This window comes from Phragmites australis, chromosome 9 (assembly GCF_958298935.1).
Source record: "Phragmites australis chromosome 9, lpPhrAust1.1, whole genome shotgun sequence".
Taxonomy (NCBI): Eukaryota; Viridiplantae; Streptophyta; class Magnoliopsida; order Poales; family Poaceae; genus Phragmites; species Phragmites australis.
The window spans coordinates 32,921,927-32,943,314 of NC_084929.1; the positions used below are offsets into that span (position 1 = coordinate 32,921,927).

The 21,388-nt window shown below is 43.6% G+C and overlaps 2 protein-coding genes and 1 long non-coding RNA gene across 3 annotated transcripts; 2 read left to right on the plus strand and 1 right to left on the minus strand.

The window, feature by feature from the left end:
* Positions 1 to 31: 31 nt before the first annotated feature.
* Positions 32 to 5,439, minus strand: LOC133929253 (phosphatidylglycerophosphate phosphatase PTPMT2-like). The gene is made up of 6 exons (XM_062375946.1): positions 4,956 to 5,439; positions 2,584 to 2,706; positions 2,080 to 2,173; positions 1,211 to 1,293; positions 1,036 to 1,125; positions 32 to 961 (listed from the first exon to the last, which is right to left on the minus strand). Exons 1-6 carry the CDS (start codon positions 5,187 to 5,189, stop codon positions 464 to 466), a joined length of 1,122 nt encoding a protein of 373 aa, XP_062231930.1. The 5' UTR covers positions 5,190 to 5,439; the 3' UTR covers positions 32 to 463.
* Positions 5,440 to 6,578: 1,139 nt separating this feature from the next.
* On the plus strand, positions 6,579 to 18,046 carry LOC133929261 (uncharacterized). The gene is made up of 3 exons (XR_009911584.1): positions 6,579 to 6,627; positions 7,879 to 8,000; positions 17,911 to 18,046. It is a non-coding gene; the product is annotated as an uncharacterized LOC133929261 (long non-coding RNA).
* Positions 9,041 to 10,155, plus strand: LOC133929257 (uncharacterized). The gene is made up of 5 exons (XM_062375953.1): positions 9,041 to 9,304; positions 9,399 to 9,486; positions 9,590 to 9,714; positions 9,812 to 9,883; positions 9,994 to 10,155. Exons 1-5 carry the CDS (start codon positions 9,223 to 9,225, stop codon positions 10,086 to 10,088), a joined length of 462 nt encoding a protein of 153 aa, XP_062231937.1. The 5' UTR covers positions 9,041 to 9,222; the 3' UTR covers positions 10,089 to 10,155.
* Positions 18,047 to 21,388: the final 3,342 nt, after the last annotated feature.

Consider the following 21,388-nt stretch of genomic DNA (forward strand, 5'->3'; position numbering starts at 1 on the left):
TTCTGTGTACTGTAAATACGGAGCAGGACAGTGCGATGCAGAAACATATCGAAACTTTCCTTACATTGTACATGTGAATCTTTCAATCTAGCACCTTATTGCAGTTTGCCAGGATGAGATTATTACCAGTCTAAGACTCTAGGGCTTCAGGCTCAGTAGTATTCGCGGAGTCTCTCCGGGTGGATCCGTCGAACAAAACGGTGCCCGTACAAATTGAAGCTGATTTGCAAGTTATTAATGAGGCAGATATTCACACAAAACATGCACACCTCAGATCTCTCGCTCGCTCTGCACAACATACAGTTCTATTCCGAGGGCCATCTCTCTCTCTCTCTCTCTCTCTCTCTCTCTCCAACATACAGTTCTCTCCCGAGGGCATACCGCGGCCTGTGCAGACTCGTGCCGCTAACTACACTCTTCCGATGTACAACGTGGAAAAAAGACGCAGACATTGCAGATCTACCTAGCAGGCTCGAACCTCAGTTAAACGGCTCGGAGGTGGTTCGCAGTTGAGGGTAAGCTTCAAGGACCCAAGGAAGCAGGATAGCTTCCTCATGATGGGCTTGTGGCGGACCACTACGTCCACTGAGACAACATCCTTACCGGCATCGGCGTAGGTCCCGTAGCCCTCGAGATCTGCTTCAGTTATGAACACTGCATCGCTACCCCCGGTGGGGCTTGTCGGCCTGGATAGCAAGCTTCGACAACGAGGTAACACAAAATGCTCGCTGTCAAACTCGGTGGTGTAGCCATCAACTTCAGGGTCTGCGACGGATGCTTCACTGGATTCTTCGTCAGATGTTACCGAGGAGTCTTCATTTGAGCACTCTATCCAAAGGCACCTGGTGGTCAGTGTGCTAAATAGTTCACTTGATTCTTTCTCAGATTGTACCGAGCAGGTTCCGTTTGAGCTCTGAATCGAAAGGCATCTGCTGGTGACCGTGCTAAACAGTTTAACAGCCTGCAGCAAAGTACGATGTATCAGCAAGCACTATCGAGGTAGTTGAAAATTGCATCTGAGGTCAGATTGCATGCCTGCCATTGGGATGGCGCTAAAAGCACTCTGGGCCTCACAGACCTTGCATGATCCAAAGCTGCTTCAGGAGTCATATTCCTGTACTTGATCTGCATTTTACACATATAGTAAGTTTGATACAGAAAATGAACGGAAACAAGAAATCTAAAGCCTAAGTAGATCAGTTTGTCCTACCAAAAAACACAAAACAATAGTGGTGCTTCGTCCCCTTCCAGCCTTACAATGGACATAGGTGCTACCACCTTGCATTTCATTTCCTGGGAAAAGAACAGACATTATTAACTTTGTCCGCCTGACTTTTGCACAAACCTTGTCAAAGAAGTATAAAAAATATTGACATGGATTCACTATTATATCGTTGCTAAAGCCGTGAAGCATTACCATTGAGGTGCAATGTTTCTAATTTTATAATGGATATTGGACATAGCACGCCCAATGACTAAAAGTGAGCCTGAGAGGTCCTTTACTATTTCCCAGTGAATCAGCATTGTTGTTTGACTGTTGCTTATGTAGCTCAATCAAATGAATTTTCTTCTGACGATTATCACCAGATATCAATCTTTGATAGTAGGAAAATCAAACAGAAATGTATTAATACAACTATTAAATTAATACGAATGATAACGATGATCAACCCAATTCAATAAGCTATCTTTTTCATTCCTTAAACTGATTAAAGTACTGCAGATTTCTAACTGCACCTTACTAATTAATTCACTACATTGTTACGTCTGATACCGTACATCATAAATGATAACAAATATAATCATATGCTTGCACTTGGGACTTGTATTGAAAAACAGCCCTTTACTTACGACTAGATAAAATGTACAACTACAACAAAGAGAATAGCAACATTCCCTTTGTGAAGTAACATGCACCCCCTAAACCCAAGCAAACCACTATCACCTATTAGTATCCTAAAGCTGAGTTGACATCTACCTAGACAAGTTGCCTGTTGAAGCAGCACATCAAGTAAAAACGCAAATAAATCATGGAATCATGGTTGACCTCATGGTTTAGAGAAAAGTCATGATACTTACGGTGAATAAAATCCACTGCTTGACAAATATGCTCCAGAGAGGGGGCAAAAAGGTAGTCCCTTGTGGGAATTTCGAGGTGATTGATACCATGAGCCTGAAAAACAGAATTTTCTAATTATTCAGATCAGAACTCAGAAAGCAGTGGTACGTAACATTCTCCCACTACCTATCTCAAGTCTACCAATGCCAGTGTGACCAAGTGTTTAACTGATTCCAAAATGCATCACCAGGCAAGGAAATGATGTCTATAAGCACACAGTATGACATTATATATTTTGCACATGCATAGACGAGAATATGATTTCTGCTACTTCTACAATGAGTTAGAAACAAGTACTTCCTGAAGTTTGAACTAAAGGTTTCCAACTTGAGTGCGGCATTAATCTCAAAGATATAGATACTTAGATTATACTTAGCCTGTAGTTATCCAACTAAGTGATGACATTAAGTTCAAAGGGAATAAAATAAATCCTGCAGCTACAAGATTAGGTAAAGGATATCTACCTGGTACAGGGATGTTGAAACGAGAGTTTCGTAAGGCTCATTCAGTGTGACAACTCCTTTTACTCCAAGTTGCTTCAGGCGTGGGACATCACTGGAGAACGGAACAGCGCCTAGCAAAACATACTGAAGATAGAGGTGGAAAAAGTCAGGATACAATAGCTATTGCACTAGACGGAATGACTACAATTATTCCATAACCAGTTGAACTGGCAAGGCTCCACAGACCCAACCTATATGATAAATCTACTCATCATTGCCCAACAAAGCATCACGGAGCAATGCAAACAGGGAACACCATCATACATGTAACAAATAACTGCTCAGATTTCTCATATTGGGAGACTCGAGACTTACTACAAGAGGAGTACTCGAATGAAGACTACATGATTAGAACTATTCAGTATCTACAAACATTCCACAATCGTAGTTATGCATTAATAAGCTGTCAGAAACGGTAACGTCTAAGAGGGGAGAGAATTATGACATTTAAAAACTAATGGCTCTAAAAACTTCACAAGATAAATCTATCACAATTTCTACATAAATGTGTTATAGGTTTATGTAGTGTATCTACTCTACCGCTCAAGAGGATTACAACCTACTCTAGCAAGGTAATTGCAAGTATGTAAATGCGAAAACTAAATAAGTTAGAGAGACAAATTCGACACAATAGATTTTTATCTCGTGGTATCGGTGGCACGCAAGCCACCCCTAATCCATGTTAGAGCTCCACAAAGGATATGCTCCCGGTCGTCAGGTCTCTTTCGGTCACAGCTCTTGAGCTACCAAATTATCAAGACAATGCCTCAAACGCGATTAGTCACCAAGCCACCAATGTGAGGTCTCACCACAAACCTCTCTTTCAGTCACTTGTGCGTCGTCTTCACTTAGGAGCTTTAGTCACAAAGACAAGGGTAATCGCGTCCCCGCACAATCTTCTTACCGCCGATCCACACCAAGTCGGAGGGTCAACAAGTTACCAGCAAGTTACAAAGACTCCAAGGCGCCGGCGTACCTCACGGTACACGTTTGTATCACTCCTTGATTCACTCTCTAGGTTGTAGAACCTAGCAACACTTCTCTCTAGACCTATAAACACTAATCACTCTCTAATGATGTGCTTAATCGCTTTGAATGAACACTTTAAGTATTTTGATGGCTTGGATGTCTTCTCAAGTGCATATAGGATTCTCTGGACTCTAGGACCTTTAAATGGACGAGTGAGAGGGTATATATAGCCTCAACCCCGCGGACTAGCTGTTGCTCCAACGGCTTAACTTTATTGTGAACACCGGATGATCCGATGACCACAGTAGTACAAGCACCGGACCATCTGGTGTGTACATCAGTGGATACTAGCCATTTGAACTTGACTTAAACTTCTTCTGAACACCGAATTGGCCGATGCATACTTCATCTCCATCATCGGACTATCCGGTGTGTATATTTGAGTCTGACCGAGCCAACTTCTTCAATGTTCAACTGTCCGGTGTGTACATCTTCTAATCACCGAATCTTCCGGTGTGTTGATTTTTATCTCTTTGCAACTCTTTGTAAAACACTCCGATGTGCAATGTCATATAGTCACCGGACCTTTCGGTGTATTGATCTTTATCCTTCGACATTTGCAGTCTTCTCTGGAACAAATGCTCTGGTGTGTAGAGCACAGAGATCACTGAACTATCCAGTGAAATCATTTCTTTCCTCCTCTGAGTGAAAACACTATGTGTGTGCAAACACCTGAGCATCAGACCTTCCGGTGAAAACAAACTAATTTCATCTCAGTTTTTCACCCTTCTGGAAAATGCTCCGGTGTGTATACCTTTGGTATCACTAGACTATCCGGCGTAGTCATTTTCCGTGGGACTTCTCCAATTCAATCAAACTTTGTCCCGACTTTAATGGCTTATTCATATATTGCATTCATGAAACCTACTAACATATATTCTTGACAAATATATTAGTTTCATTGACTATGTTATCATTAATCACCAAAATCACAATCGTAGCCTAACAGAGCCATTTTCGCTAAGCAATAAAGATGAAACGTAAGCCGTTAAGGCATAATATACAGAACGAAAACTAACCAGAACAAATTAGAAAGGCCAGCCCAGTGAGAGAATTGGCACAATTCCGAGAAGTTTGTTCCTAAAATTTAAGTATCGATCCTTAAAATAAGGGTCCCTAGGCCGAAGTTTGGAAATTCCACATATTTATTGATGAATCAACAGATGAAAGCCTGGAAGGGCGGAACCTGAATTAACTAACCACAATATATGATATCGATGAGACAATACAGAGTTCCTGATCGCGCCCAAAATACTAACCTAGTTCATAGAACATGGAGGTGGAGACGGGAAGAAGGTTAGCACCTTGTCGACGCGATCCCACCACCGGAACTCGGCCTCGAACCGGTTGCGGAGGACGTTGTAGAGCAGCGTCGGGTAGAACAGGACCCTCGCGCCGGCGCCGACGAGCGCGCGCTTGGCCCTCAACCGCGCGACGGCAGCGACCTCGCCGCCACCGCCGCTCCTCGCCTCCTCCTCCCGCTCCTGCTCCTCCTCCTCCAGCCCCCCGGCGCCGTCCCTGAGCTCCCGGATGCTCATGCCCGCCCGGATCGCAGCCCCAACCCGACCGACAAACCCTAGCAGCCGGCGCGCCTCGCGGTGTCCTCCCGCGCTCCTCGATTTAGGGAGCGGGCGGAATGGAGAGAGGGATTCGCGGATCGAGAGGGGAGGTGATTAATCTACTGGCTTCGAGACGCCAGAATGGGAAGGAAGGGGAAGAGCGCTCAGCTAAGGGCGTCTACATCCGGCGGAGAAGGTCGTTTGGATCTTGGCCCTTCGATATGTATATCCGGACAAGGTAGTTTGGAGTCTGACTGGAGTTTTTTTACGGAGTTTGGGCTAATCTCTCCTACTTAAAAAAGACGCAAGGCGTGTTCCGTCCGCCAGAATATTCCTCCGCTCTTCTCCGATCCGTCCGAGCTTCGTGACCTCCGCTCCGTCGCCGCCTTCTCCGCCCCCCCCCCCCCCATACGCAACAGTCGCGCCATTTCCCCCTCCGCTCCGTCCGATCTCCGCCTTCTCCGCTCCCACAACAGCGGCGCCTTTTCCCCTCCGCCTTCTCCGCTCCCACCCCCCCCCCCCCCGCCCTCCCCGACCCCCCGGGAAAACCCGCTGCCGCGGAGCTCCCGCAAGCCGCCTTCTCCGATCCGTCCAAGCTGCGTGACCTCCGCTCCGTCGCCATCTTCTCCGCCCCCCCCCCCCCATCCGCAACAGTCGCGCCTTTTCCCCCTCCACTCCGTCCGATCTCCGCGACCCCTGCCCACAACAGCGGCGCCTTTTCCCCTCCGCCTTCTCCGCTCCCCCCCCCCCCCCCCGCCCTCCCCGACCCCCCGGGAAAACCCGCTGCCGCGGAGCTCCCGCAAGCCGCCTTCTTCGCTCCCCCCGCCTTCTCGCCCCCGCCCCCCGCTCCGGGCTTCTCCGCAACTGTCGCTCCCTTCTTCGCCGCAGATCCCGTGCTTTTTCCGCTCCATCCGAGCTCCTCTACCCAGCCCTGTACGGGTAAATCTGCCGTCGCCGCCTTCTCCGCTCCCCCCGCCCTACCCGGGAAAACCCGCTGCCGCCAGTCCCGCCCACCCGTACCCGGGAGAAACTGCTGCCGCCATTCCCGCCCCGGGCTTCTCCGCAACACCCGCCACAGCCGCTTCGGGCTTCTCCGCAACAGCCGCACTGGGTTCCCCGCCCACGTGTGGTCCCATGGAGGAGACCCCACTGCCACCAGACCCTCCCTATAAGTACCTCGTCATCGAGGGCAACACCACGGTGGAGACGGCGAGTACACATCCTCCGGCCCCCTTGCGAGGTAGTCTATGTTCCTTTCTCCCTAACAGATCATGATTGAATTTAATTAAAATGCAATGACTTGGTGATTGAATTTCATTCTCTGTTCCTTTCACCCTTCTTGATCATGCTCAGTTGATCGATTCTGTAACAAGGTGGAGGCGCTGTACGAGCTGTACAAGAAGATCCCTTCAAACTGGTATGTCCTGGAATTTGGCCTTGGTGCCTCTTGTCGAACTGATGCTTGTTGTGAATGTGTTCACCCGGCCCTAGCTTGGCTGCAATACCAGATTCGCTGATGTAGTAGAGGTTGCATTTGCTTGCGATAGATCGCTCTCTGGATTTGGTTGTCTATGTGGTTCATTGTATATGAGTGTACAGTCGTTTTATGAATGTCATATACTGGTGCCTCTTGTTCAATTCTTTGATGGATGGCTTTGATCCTGCGGGTCTGCCAAACTCATGCTCTGAACCACATTGCGGGTATTGCAGCGGAACGACGACGCTTTACATCTTCATTGATTCATTCCATCACTTATTTGTGAATGTGTTCACCCGGCCCTAGCTTGGCTGCAATACCAGATTCGCTGATGTAGTAGAGGTTGCATTTGCTTGCGATAGATCGCTCTCTGGATTTGGTTGTCTATGTGGTTCATTGTATATGAGTGTACGGTTGTTTTATGAATGTCATATACTAATGCAAGTACTTGGTTTGCTTACAATTTCTCCCTTCCAGAGTTGGTATTTAATTAAAATGCAAGTGCTTGGTATACAATGACAGTACCTGAACTTTATGTTTCATCTTTCTGTTTCATCTTTTTTTTGCTTAGGTTGGATAATGTGGTAGGTTTTGTAGTAGAGATTGAACACGTACAAATGGATCCACCGCTGATAAACATGGATATCACTTATTAGATGGGGCAATTTAGTAGCAGTTTAATGTGGAGAGCTCATGGTTAAGCTCAATTAAAATTTTCAGAAATTCTCAGTATATTAGAATTGAGTAGTATATCAGCCAAAAAAAAAAAACACGATGTCAGAATTTCTGAGAACTTGTTTTGTTTGAACTGAATGACTTGGTTCGATGTTATTGGATTGTAAGACTTAAGATTATAGTATAGTATGTAACTAAAACTTAAGCAGTTCTGCTACCCTCAGTCATATACTAATGCAAGTACTTGGTTTGCTTACAATTTCTCCCTTCCAGAGTTGGTATTTAATTAAAATGCAAGTACTTGGTATACAATGACAGTTGTTGTCGAATCATGCTCTTGGTATTTCATTAGATCTTATTTACCTTTAGCACGAACTTGCACTCACTACAGTTTAGCCATTCAATTTTTTGCTGTTCTTTTACGGGCGCGTCGGGTTTCAGGCTGGGCATAGGGCTTTTGCTGATTGCATGAAGCTGGGCTCCGGCCTGACGTTTTGACCCCATGTTTTTTTTCAGACCAACAGATCTAGCACTGAATTGTGGCCTGCCATTGTGTTAAGCTTTGCGCTGGATGATCAGCCAGAAGGTGCAGGACTGCTGAGGTGCAACTTGTCGGCATTGTATCTTTGCATTATCAGGTAATAGAGTTCTTTCTTCGTTATCATATGGAATTAATGCAGAATGGGCCTATTTTATTATTTGGAGGTATGCGAAGTAAACTATTTTATCTCGTGGACTATTTTATCTCGTGGACACATTGATTCGTAAACTATTTTATCTCGTGGAATCTATATATTGCGTGTCATATTTTTGAGTTGTTGCAACGCACACAGTACCTGAACTTTATGTTTCATCTTTCTGTTTCATCTTTTTTTTGCTTAGGTTGGATAATGTGGTAGGTTTTGTAGTAGAGATTGAACACGTACAAATGGATCCACCGCTGATAAACATGGATATCACTTATTAGATGGGGCAATTTGGTAGATCTTTAATGTGGAGAGCTCATGGTTAAGCTCAATTAAAATTTTCAGAAATTCTCAGTATATTAGAATTGAGTAGTATATCAGCCAAAAAAAAACACGATGTCAGAATTTCTGAGAACTTGTTTTGTTTGAACTGAATGACTTGGTTCGATGTTATTGGATTGTAAGACTTAAGATTATAGTATAGTATGTAACTAAAACTTAAGCAGTTCTGCTACCCTCAGTCTTCGGACTCTTACCCAATCAGAAAATTTTTCATTTCCTAAAACTTTAGCAGTTCTTACTTTCCTTAACCACCGTCTTGTACTGCCAGCCCAATGGTGCCAACTAATGTTACTCAAAAGAGAACATTTGCAGACTTCTCCTACCGCCCAGCAGTTCCTAGGTGAGTTCAATTTCACCTGTCAAATCAAAATTAAAATTAATCATGAATAAGTAAAGCTAAAAATATGTTTTTTAATACAGATTCCAATTATTCGACGACATTGAATATTTGGACTTGGAGAGATTAAGGAGTGTCGTTGTTAGGGTAGATGTCAAGTTCCCGGTCTCTCGTCATCGTGATAGCCAACACTTTATTCTCATGGATATCAATGTAAGTCACCTGTCTAATGGACATAGAGATAACAATCGTGTTATAAGAAATCGTATCACAACCTAACTTTTCCTGTTATTAAAATTTAAGGGATCCAAAATAGAAGCTATTGCATCGAACAACAACGTTGAGAGATTCAACACTTTACTCGCAGAAGGGTGCGTTTATACCCTACATGATGTGAGATTTCATCCTAACTTGGAGGAGGCGGTGCTGCTTCGTAATATTGGGCATCGGTATGAGTGTGCCTTGAACGATCGCACTAGGGTTGAGCCATATACCATGCCTATTCAATTTCCGCTCTATCCGAAGCATCTCATGCCAATCCATGAAGTGTACCGACGTCCAAACAAGACGTTTGTAGGTAAGAATTAAGTGTGAAACATTTTCTTTTGTCTATTATATTGAGAGAAGCATGATTGTTCATTTAATAAACTGATAATTAATAAATCATACAGATATAGCCGGAGTTGTTGTGCACTGGTGTAAACTTGAGCACGTTGGTAACAAAAAACCCTATAGGGAGGTCATACTCATGGACGAAAGGTATACTTTTGTTGATATGAATAGAAATTTGTAAACTCCAGCTTTATATAGTAGAGATAATAAGTTCATACATAACAACATAGTTTTTATTTTTAAATTGTAGGTTCAACCTCATAGTTGTTGGAATTTGGAGTGAGCTTTTAGAGCAGTATACGATAAGCTTGCAATCTGCAGGAAATAATAAACATGTTATCATTGGCACTATGCTAAAATTGAACAAGAGACACAGTGAGTGATTCATCACCTTTCTTTTTAAAGATAAAGAATATTGATAATTTCTACATATATAAATGTATAGTAACTAAGAAAGTTCAATTTATGATAGGGTGTCTGGAGACTTCAGTTCACACGAGTTTTGCATTCAATCCAACTAATCTACAAACCCGTAAACTGCATGGTGAGTAGTTCTAGAACCATCTATAAAATTTTGTCCATGAACTCAAGTACTAAAAGGATGCTAAATCAAATAGTTGAATTAATTGAGAAATCCCTGATTGGATAATGCAGCCTTGCAGCGGTCGTTAGTCACGGGCAAGTGGGACCTCAGATTCGTGAACAGATTTATTGAAAAAAGATGGGCGTACCTAGCAACAGTGGTGTGACCTATGGAAGATACTTATGGATTTATTCATCGCGAAGGATATTTTTGTAACAGATAGTGCTAAATAATGTTTGAAGGATATTTTTGTAGCAGATAGTGCTAAATAATGTTTGGTTTATAATTTTAGATGAGACATGCTGTTATGTTTATGTTTATGTTTCATTGGATGTTTACTTCATCATGAATTGAGTGAGATCTGCTGCAATGCTTTTGGTGATTTCCAAGCTTTCTTGCTCTCACGTAAGTAACATAGCACACTGCTAAAAGGTTTTAAGTAGACAAAATCTAGCAAATTTGTTGTAAAGGTAAGTAAGTCTATATGCGCAAACTTTGTTATTTTATTCTATTATATACACTATTAAATATGGATCTATATATAAGTTTGGATGGTACGATATAGCTGATCTATATTAAGTTAGTGGTTGACTATATTATTGCTTTAATGTAGCCGGATGTAAAACTTCTTTACTTTATTTCCTTAACGAAGGGTGGTGCTCTTGCCATTTGCGAAAAAATCGAAGAGCATCGTCACGGTATACTTTTGCAAAATTAGTGTGGCTTTGTAAGATCATTTCTAAGCAAATTCTGTCAGGGACTAAATTAACTTTACGAAAGGATTTTTTTCTTTCAGCGTTCCAACAGTTTTCTTCACGATTTCCGTCATTCCCTTTAGGACCGGATTTTATCTACTTTTCTTTTTACGAATTTTTTCGATGAAAAGCTATCAGGTATAAGAGAAAATAAAAAAATGAAAATGAAAAGAGAAATCGGAAAGAAACTAAATGAAGGAAATGTGATTGGTGATGGGGCTGTGATTGGTGATGGGGAAGCAGCGGTGCGGTTGCGTGAACGGACCGGTGTTCGTCGGCGGCAGGGGCTGCGGCGGGTGCCGTGCCCGGCTCCGGCGTCTGCGGCACCTACCTCTCCTGAAGTCCCTGATCGAGCGGGCGGTCGCCCATCAACGTGCACCCGCTGTACACTTGCACGGGAGCGGTGGGCATGCGTGTAATAAGGAGCTGAAATTGAAAGCTTCACTGGCCCTGCACCATGGCTGCTCTGGTCTCTCTTCTCTCTTCTTCTTTTTTCCTAGAACTGTTCACTCTGCTTGAGCGCTTGTGCTTTTCTCCTACTACACAGCATCCTGTTAATCAATAATCAATATTGTAATTAGTTGAGGAGATCTGCTGCAATGCTTTTGGTGATTTCCAAGCTTTCTTGCTCTCACGTAAGTAACATAGTGCACTGCTTACCACTCCTGACATATACATAGAACATGGTTCTGGACAATATCAGACTGTAGAAAAGAACACCTTAATTCACTTTATTCTAAAATTGGAATCACAATTGGTACAATTTCTTCACACAGTACAACTAAACTTTGAAGATAACTAAACTTTGGAGAGGGCAGAATCGGTCATTTTATGGCTTTGGAGTTTGGAACTCGAAAATTCTTTTCAGCGTGCGTGCGATTCTATTGATGGATACGAAACTGAGATCGGTTTCTTAATTTTATATTCATCTAAGCATCAGAGATGTTACCACAGGTGTTCTTCCTCGCATATGTCATCTTCGAATAATTTTGGGTGTCGCGCACCGTTCGGAGACATATCCAACACCACCAGTTCACAGACGGCCCTCGCAGACCCTAAAGAACGTAAAAGGCAACTTGATCGGAAACGGTATGCGCAGAGAAAAGATGAAATACTAAAGAAGCAACGTGAAGCATACCATCGAAAGAAAGCTGAAGCCGCCTTTATAAATGTCCACCAGCATCAAAGTGCTACAACAAATACCTCTGTCCATTTACCAGGTACTTTGAAAAGTAATCAATGGTCATTATTGTTATAGAAGATACAAGTTATTAGTTGAAGCTACTGAATTCTTATAGTATTTTCTTAGTTAACCCCAACATTATCAACAAAGAAAATGTGGCTGTCAGCGGAAGCACAAATTGGCAACAAGTTTGTACCTCGTATAATGGCCAAGAAAACATCGTCAACAGTGCAAAGACAACAAATACCAACTCTGGTCAATTGCCAGGTGGACACGAAAGCATCATAAACGTCACTACGAGTCCAAATTGCCATATCTCAGGTACATACATTGACCTATTTTTGCGTTATTACATTCCTGATGTTGGCACCTGATCCCATTTTAGGAGAAAAGCGTGGTCGCATCGCAGAGCAACATAGTACCATGTCAGAAGAGCAACTACCACTACAATGTACCCCTGATATCATCCAGACCGTGACCATTGATGATTGTGCGACCCATACTCTACCTGCTAATAATTCGCAGAGGGTAGAGTTAACAAACAGGCAAGTTGAAGCTAAACGAGTGAGGGATTGTGCACGATACGCAAATATGACACCTGAACATAGGCAAGCAAGACTCGATCGTCAAAAGGTGTCCTACGCAGTGCGACGCAACACCCTTAGTGAGGAGCATATTGAAGCAAGTCGCGAACGTCGAAGGGTGCATAATATGACACCTGAAAACAATCAGGCAAAGAGATATCGCGATAAAGCATGGAAAGAGTTGCGCCGCAACACTCTAAGCCAAGATTCCATCGCAATGCAGAACCCATTGTATGTCCCTGAGGTTGTGCCACTCACAGTGGATGCATCCAGTCCACATGGATCCACAATCACACGTGATTGGTCAATTCCTGCGGTCAAAGGTAGCCCTATTTACATCCAGTCAGCAGGTGAGCAAATGTTGGACATGGAGATCCCCGATATGGCTGCCAGTCAAATATCACGTAGACAACGTGTAACACCTGGAGAAAGGCAAGCATTGCTAGCCCATCGTAACGTGCACTTTGCAACAAGGCGTGACAAGAAACGGTCTGCCTTGACAGAAGAAAGTCCAACTAAGACTGCGGAAGACATCAATGGTTTAGAACCTCCAACACAATCAATCGTCATTAACAATGGTAATGCTCTTACATGTGTTGTTCTTTCCTCGAAATCCAATACAATATAGGTACCGATTTACGGAACTCGTTTTGTATTGACAGAAAATACCCATCTGACCCCCCGAATTGACAACGCCGCCATGCCTCCAACACAGCCACCAGTTAATGCTGATGGTAATTTCATTGATTGTATTCATTTTATATTTCAAATGAAATGAGGACCCTCATAAAAATTTATATTACCGCGACAGGTGATGATGATGGCGTCATATTCGAGGAGGATTCCGAAGATGAGGAGGGCTACATGTTCGGTGGTCAAGGTACTTCTGACATTGTTTCACCTTCTGTCCATATCTTGTGTAGCATTATCTAACTACTTGATGCTAAAAATATCTTCAGACGGGGACGCCTTTGAGGATGTTGAATTCGATCAAGCTGACGATGCCTCTGCTTCTATCTCTAGCGTACCTGATCTGTACGACCACGTGTATAGCAATATACCCCCAGCCACGCACATGCTGAAGCCTATTGAAAACTGCCAATATTGCAATGCCAAGAAGTTCAAGCATGAGACAAAGGGGTTCTGCTGCCGTAATGGAAATATTAAACTATCCACCCCAGATACGCCACCTGAGCTCGTGAGGCTATGGTCGAGTGTAGACTCTGATGCTAGGCACTTTCGTGACAATATTAGGTTTTTCAACGGTCATTTCTCATTCACCTCGTTGTACTGTCACCTTGACAATGAGACCACTGACATGAGAAAACATGGTATTTACACGTTTCGTGCCCACGACCAAATGTACCACAACATACGATCGTTCGGTAGAGATGGTTCGGAACCCAAGCACCTAGAGCTTTATTTCTACGATGATGATCCCAGTCTAGAGCTTCGATTTCGTCGATGCCGCAAAGAGCAGTACCAGCAAGACAAGGATGTCATCAGAAAGTTGGTCGACATACTGCGTGGTAACCCGTACTCTGAACAACTCCGGTGTATGGGACAGGTCGAGGACCTTGATGACTATCGTGTGACACTGAACCTTGATCATAGGTTGGACCAGAGAACATATAACGTGCCGGCCACTTCAGAGGTGGCCGCTGTTTGGGTTGAGGGGAGTGAACGCCGAAGGCAGTTTGACAATAGCGTTATCCTGCAAGGGAAGAACAGAGAAGTATATGGCATTCAATCATATCATGGATGCTATGATGCACTGTCATACCCTCTCTTCTTCCCTAGAGGAGAACTCGGCTGGCATACCGGCATCCCAAAGGTTGGTGTGTCCATCGATCAGGTGAATGCGGCTCGTGCGGCTCGTAAGGCTCGTGGTAATAATGATGACGACCCAGGTAAGTGTTCTCAAAAGACGGCATTTTCACTGTCAATACTTGCCACTATACTCTCTTATGTACAACACTAGCCTCTAACGTAATATGCTCTGTGCAGATTCTGGTGGCAGGCTATGTGTGTCCGTGCGGGATTACTACTGCTACAAATTCCAGATTCGGCAAGGGATATTCAACCCAATGTTGTTTGGCAAGCGTCTTTTTCAGCAATTCGTGGTTGACACATACATCAAGATCGAGAGCTCGCGGCTGGACTACATATGGGCTCATCAGAAAGAGTTAAGGGCGGACCTGTACCAAGGCTTGGTGGACAGCTTGCATGCCGGTGAGGGAAGAGCGGACGCTATTGGAAAACGGACTGTGCTGGCTACGTCATTTATTGGAGGACCTCGAGACAAGAGGCGTCGGTACATGGATGCTATGGCTTTAGTGCGGAAGTACGGGAAGCCAGACATCTTCCTCACAATGACATGCAACCCAAACTGGGATGAGATCACGCGCGAACTCTACCCTATCCAGATACCCCAGGATCGTCCGGATCTCGTGGTGCGTGTTTTCAGGGCGAAGCTAGAGGAACTAAAAAAGCAATTGCTTGAAAAGGACATTCTTGGCAAGGTGAGGGCCTATGTCTATGTGGTGGAGTTTCAGAAGAGGGGCCTACCGCATGCCCACTTCCTGCTCATCATGCAGGGGCGGTACAAGCTCACGTGTCCCGAGCAGTATGATTGTCTCATCTCAGCCGAGCTCCCGGACAAGCATAAGTATCCAGAGCTCTATAAGATGGTCGCCAAGCATATGATGCATGGGCCTTGCGGTGTGCTAAACCGCGATTGCCCGTGCACAAAGGATCGTTCGTCATGCAAAAATCATTATCCGCGTCCTTTCAACGCGACTACCTTACAGGGCAAGGACTCCTACCCGGTGTATAGGAGACGTGAAGATGGCCGCTGTGCAATGGTTCAAAAACACCTGCTGGACAACAGGTGGGTCGTCCCTTATAACCCTTACCTTCTGCGGCTGTTCAACTGTCACATCAATGTTGAGGCGTGCTCGAGCATAAAGGCTGTTAAATACCTATTCAAGTACATATACAAGGGCCATGACCGGGCCTCTGTGACTGTGAGCGAGGCTGACAAGGCAGACAACAACAACAACATCGATGAGATCAGGCAGTATAGAGATGCGAGGTGGGTGACCCCTCCAGAAGCCTTGTGGAGGATATACGGCTTTGAATTGAGCAAGAACTTTCCACCTGTGATGCAGCTGCAACTTCATCTCCCAAACATGCACATGGTTTCGTTTCAAGAGGGCCAAGATATCCGACAAGTGGTAAACCGTGAAGGTGCCGAGAAGTCAATGCTTACAGAGTACTTTGAGGCGAACAGATTACATGAGCATGCTCGGGGTATCTTGTACCGGGATTTCCCCGAGTGGTATACTTGGCAGAAAGGCAATAAAAAGAAATTCTGGCAAAGAAGGGTACGAGAAACAGGAGGACAGGTTGGTAGAATCGTGTCAGCTCATCCGGCAGAGGGGGAACGCTACTATCTCCGGGTTCTCCTAAACCACGCATCTGGTGCCACCTCCTACGATGATCTAAGGAGGGTTGACGGCGAGATCCTACCGACGTTTCGTGAAGCTGCAGAGAGAAGGGGCCTGATTGAAGCAGACAACACACTTGACGAATGCCTTACGGAAGCCGAGTTGTTCCAGATGCCACCATCGCTCCGAAGGCTCTTTGCAACAATATTGGTATTCTGTGAGCCGAGTGACGTGCGAGGACTCTGGCACAAACACCTAGAGGCAATGTCGGAGGACTATCGCTGCAATAATCTATGCACAATCGCCGTAGAACAGATGGTTTTGATAGATATCAGGAATATGCTACAGTCAATGGGGAAGGATATAAGGTCGTTCCCTCTTCCCGAGATCGACGAGGCACATGATACGGCCAACGGTGTGCCCAGGGAGATCTTCGAGGAGTCCATCATCGAGCTCAACGTTGAGGACGCAACTCTATCGGACTCCCTCAACACTGAGCAGAGGGCTGCCTATGATGAGATTCTATCTGCTGTTGACAGCGACAAGGGCGGCGTGTTCTTTGTGGATGGACCTGGAGGCACCGGAAAGACTTTTCTATACAAGGCGTTGCTCGCAACGATACGCGGTCAAAATAAGATTGCCGTGGCAACAGCTACGTCCGGTGTTGCAGCTTCCATAATGCCTGGTGGAAGAACTGCGCACTCGCGCTTCAAGATACCACTGAGTATTGATGATGGTGCATTCTGTAGCTTCACAAAACAGAGTGGGACTGCCAAGCTCCTGCTGAAGGCTTCTCTCATTATTTGGGACGAGGCTTCCATGACAAAGAGACAGGCTGTGGAGGCACTGGACAACAGCATGCGTGATATAATGAGCCGACCAGAACTGCCGTTCGGTGGGAAGACGGTTGTGTTTGGTGGAGATTTCAGGCAGGTCCTCCCTGTTGTCCGAAAGGGGTCAAGGGCTCAGATAATTGATGCATCGCTGTGTAGGTCATACATTTGGGATTGCATGCGTCACTTAAAGCTGGTACGTAACATGAGGGCACAGAGTGACCCGTGGTTTGCAAAATACCTATTGCGCATTGGTGGTGGCACCGAGGAGACCAATGGTGATGGCGACGTGCGTCTTCCTGATGAGATATGCGTGCCGTATACAGGGGAGGACACTGACTTGGATAACCTTATAGATAACATTTTTCCAATGCTTGATGATAATATGTCGGATCCAAACTATATCACCTCGAGAGCCATCTTGTCCACACGAAACAATTGTGTGGATAAGATTAATATGAAGATGATCGATCGCTTCCGAGGGGAGGAGGTGGTGTACCATAGCTTTGATCATGCAGAAGACGATCCCCATAACTACTACCCCCCTGAGTTTCTTAACTCGCTGACACCTAACGGGCTGCCTCCACACGTTCTGAAGCTCAAGATGAACTGCCCTATCATATTACTCAGGAATATTGACCCCGCGAATGGACTTTGTAATGGGACTAGGCTGGTGGTCCGGGGGTTCCAGAGAAATGCCATCGATGCAGAGATTGTGCTGGGGCAGCATGTTGGAAAGAGGGTTTTTCTACCTCGGATCCCCCTGTGTCCTTCTGATGATGAGATGTTCCCTTTCCAGTTCAAGAGGAAGCAGTTTCCTGTCAGGCTCAGCTTCGCCATGACGATCAACAAGGCACAGGGACAGACCATCCCCAACGTCAGTATTTACCTACCCGAGCGAGTGTTCTCTCACGGTCAGTTATACGTCGCGCTATCTAGAGCCACCGCCAGAGTGAACATCAGGATCCTCGCTGTCCAGTCTGATGACAAAAAAAAGAAGTTCTTAAAGCAAAATGGTACGTACACGATGAACATCGTCTACAGAGAGGTCCTTACAGCATAAGCGAGGTATTTGTGGCATATTTGTCGTTTATACTCTACATAATCATGATTTTTTTTTTAATTCTATCCATCTGTTTATGCACTTCTTCTGACAATTACAATGAAATATAATGCGTTTACAGGATGTGCACGAACTAAGAAAGAAGTTTCTGGTTGACCTGCTAAAATACAATGGGAATGAATCTAAAGACAACATCCCTGAAGTTGTACGAGAATTTGTTAAACGTATTAGATAGTGTATTGTTTCGGAATGAGATATAAGTTGTACTATTATTTTTGCTTATGACTATTGTACTATTTACCGTTTATTTTGCTTATTATGACTATTGTACCATTTGTTAAACGTTATATCGGATGCTGTTTTACCTTAATGTAGTATTTTTCTGAATTTTTCTCTTTTTTTATTCACCACATCATCGTATTATTAGTGTATTTGCTTTTTCAGAGAAATGAATTTTGGTGGAGTAAAAGTCAGGATCCGGAGCCTTGAGTCCTCATCTTGTGCTTTCTTCTTCCTTTTACTATTTCTCCCGTTGCAACGCACGGGCAGAAAACTAGTAGATATATTATATTTGTTATCTTCTTCAACGGGTCTTCTTATTAGTCTGAAATACATAGGATCACTATATTCATATATATATATATATATATATATATATATATATATATAAGTATCTTTATATAATTAAAATTACTATATCTGTTTAATCTACTCTTACTCATCTAAAATATACACTGTTATAAAAAACCATAGGAACGACCAAACACAACCTAAACCTAGGAGGTGGACAACGACAGAATCGGGTAGTGTATTTGGCTGCGACAAATCTGCCTTCGTCTTGGTTCAGCGCTCTGATCAGCGGATGAGTCATCGCAGACGCTGAGGTGTATTTTACGCAGTGGGTCCTTGGATGGTTGGATAATTATGTGGGTTCATTTTTTGGTATGTGAGAACAAAATACTCTTCCCTCTATCTTCAGTCACTGTGGAGTCTATTTTGAAATTAAGAACACTACCTACAAAGTTGACTATGCTATTCTCAATCGAATGCATGAGGGCCTATAATAAAATTTGAAGATGGCACTCTAAAATTGAAATTAAGAGCACCACCAACAAAGTAGACTATGGTTGCGGATATAAAAGAATAAGTGGTTCTCTATAAGAAGGGCATTGGCCGGTAGATACCAACTGACAGCTGATATTTTAAAAACCATAGCCCCTGCGTGACTAGCGAGGCTCACGCAACCAGTCACCTAATCACAGATGAAAATCTCACGATCAAACCTTACTAGTCGAGAGGTAGGTAATCACATAACTAATCTAATCGTATTTAATGGCATCTACTTATGCATTTTTCTTCTTCAGGCACCTTCTCAACGAGCGAAGTCGTGAACCGACGCAGAGATGGTGTGACACATATGCTATGGGATAGCCTGGCAGGCGCGCGTGACAGCCTAGCAGATGGGCGTGATGAGCGCGCAGCAAATATGATAGTGGTTAGCGGATGGGACAGAGCGTACAGGACAACTAGGCTGGGCTGAGCATACCACCCTCCATAATGATGACCTAGGATAGCTATATTTGTCAGATATAGGACAGCCACCATATTTTAATATAGTCTGTTTATATATACATGTGGAGTCACCAACATTACATATCATATTCAAATTTGGAAAATTCACAACTAAATCTGATAAAAAATTAATAAATAATTAAATAGTTATTGTAAATACGGTATATTTTAAAGATAGATCATTATTGTATATGTGTCCTTCATCCGATACGGTAAATTTCATAACCGTTATGAGATACATAAGGTATTTGCTGATGTTCTAGGCAGTTCATTGTGTTTCACACGAATACCATCTACGGATTATGAAAGAGTTCTCCAAATATCGGGAAGTAATACAATCTAAAAAGGTTACACTTATAGACTTCGAGTACGGTACATCTCTCTAACCAGACTATATAAAGAGGAAAGTGGTACGACTAACGGAGGATCGAAATAAGCGAGATTGGAAATTGGACAGGCAATATAAAGCAAGTCTAGTCGGATAGAAGCAGGAACAATCTATTGAGATCTACAACAGATTCGAGTAATAATTAGATTCATCCAACAATACCTTCAGAATCTAGAACATAAGATAACTCGCCAAGATCCTTAATCTTTAGATATAGACATATCTCTATTATAATTATCTTCTCATAAGATTAATCAATGTAGAGCAAGATATAAGACTATTATTCTAAGAAATACATTAACCTATATAAAATCTTGTGTTATATTTTTTATACTTCCAGTTGGTAAATAGATATTTTTACTTTAAATAAATATTTATATAATCTTTTTTACTAATCATCCACAAAACCATTTAGCTTATCGTAGAGAATAACTAAAACCACCGGAATGTATGAATGTCATTGTGTCCATATGGCTACGGAATTGACAGCTACTAACAATTTGCTCAAAAAGATTTAAAGGCCTACGGCGTAGTTATGCAACATGACGGCATAAAAAAGGTACGTAGAGAACAATATTAACCACATGAAGGAGGGTGCAAATGCAAAATCGTCTAATGACCAGGCCGACCAGGCACGACCTTTGATTTCCTTTTCGTTTTAAGCGGACGTCACCTCGACGGCAACCGGTCTAATCACCGAACGCGCGTCGCCTTCAGCGCGCAGCTTCCACAGATCGCCCCCAGATGTCAACCCCCGCCGCGTATATTCCTGTCGCGAAGAGCCGCTCTACGGGCGACGGGCACGGGATTCTCCGCGGTATTGGAGAGGATATTGAAAGTTCCAACTCATACGTTAGTGTCTTAATATTTTTTACACATATATATTTTTACTTATCATTTAAGATATCGATACAATCTTTAACCAGCACAATTAATTGTCAATTTTAATAACTATCTCTTATTAAAAGTTATTAAAAATTAGATAATGTTGTATTATTTTTTATAATAAATTTATTACTACCATTTTTATGTGTCAAATTCTAATAATTTTATGTATATTAATAATTAAATTTTTTAAAATTTGACCCTATATATATTAGGACCACATCTATATCAGAACGCAGTAGTATTACTGTACAAGATCTGTGTTTGCCTAGGCTACCAGCCTTGGACCATCCGCGGCCGTCCGATCCCAAGGGGACGCCTCCGCACTCACTCCGAGATCTTTATGTGGCTTTCAGAAATGAGAAACCGCAGCTCCAGGCCTGCGCCCATGTGGGCGATCGCGGCGGCCTGGCCTTGTGTCACCCATGGCCCGCTCCCTGCTCGTGTCGCCCATGTGGGCGACTGCGGCTGCCTGGCCTGATAGCATGTCTCGCGTCAGGCCATGAGTTCATTTCGAACGTTGGACTCGTACCATGGGCCGGGCCAAATTTTGTTTAATCCGTTTAAACGATGAAGCAGATCCCGGTTAAGCTAACCTTAAAATCTGAATTTTTTATTTTTATATTTTGAAAATAAAAAATTATAAAACTATATATCAATTTAAAAATTTACAAACATAGGCTAATTTTAAGATATAAAAATAAAAAACTCACAAAATCTGCAGGAGCGACACAACAGGTGGCCTGCGGGACCA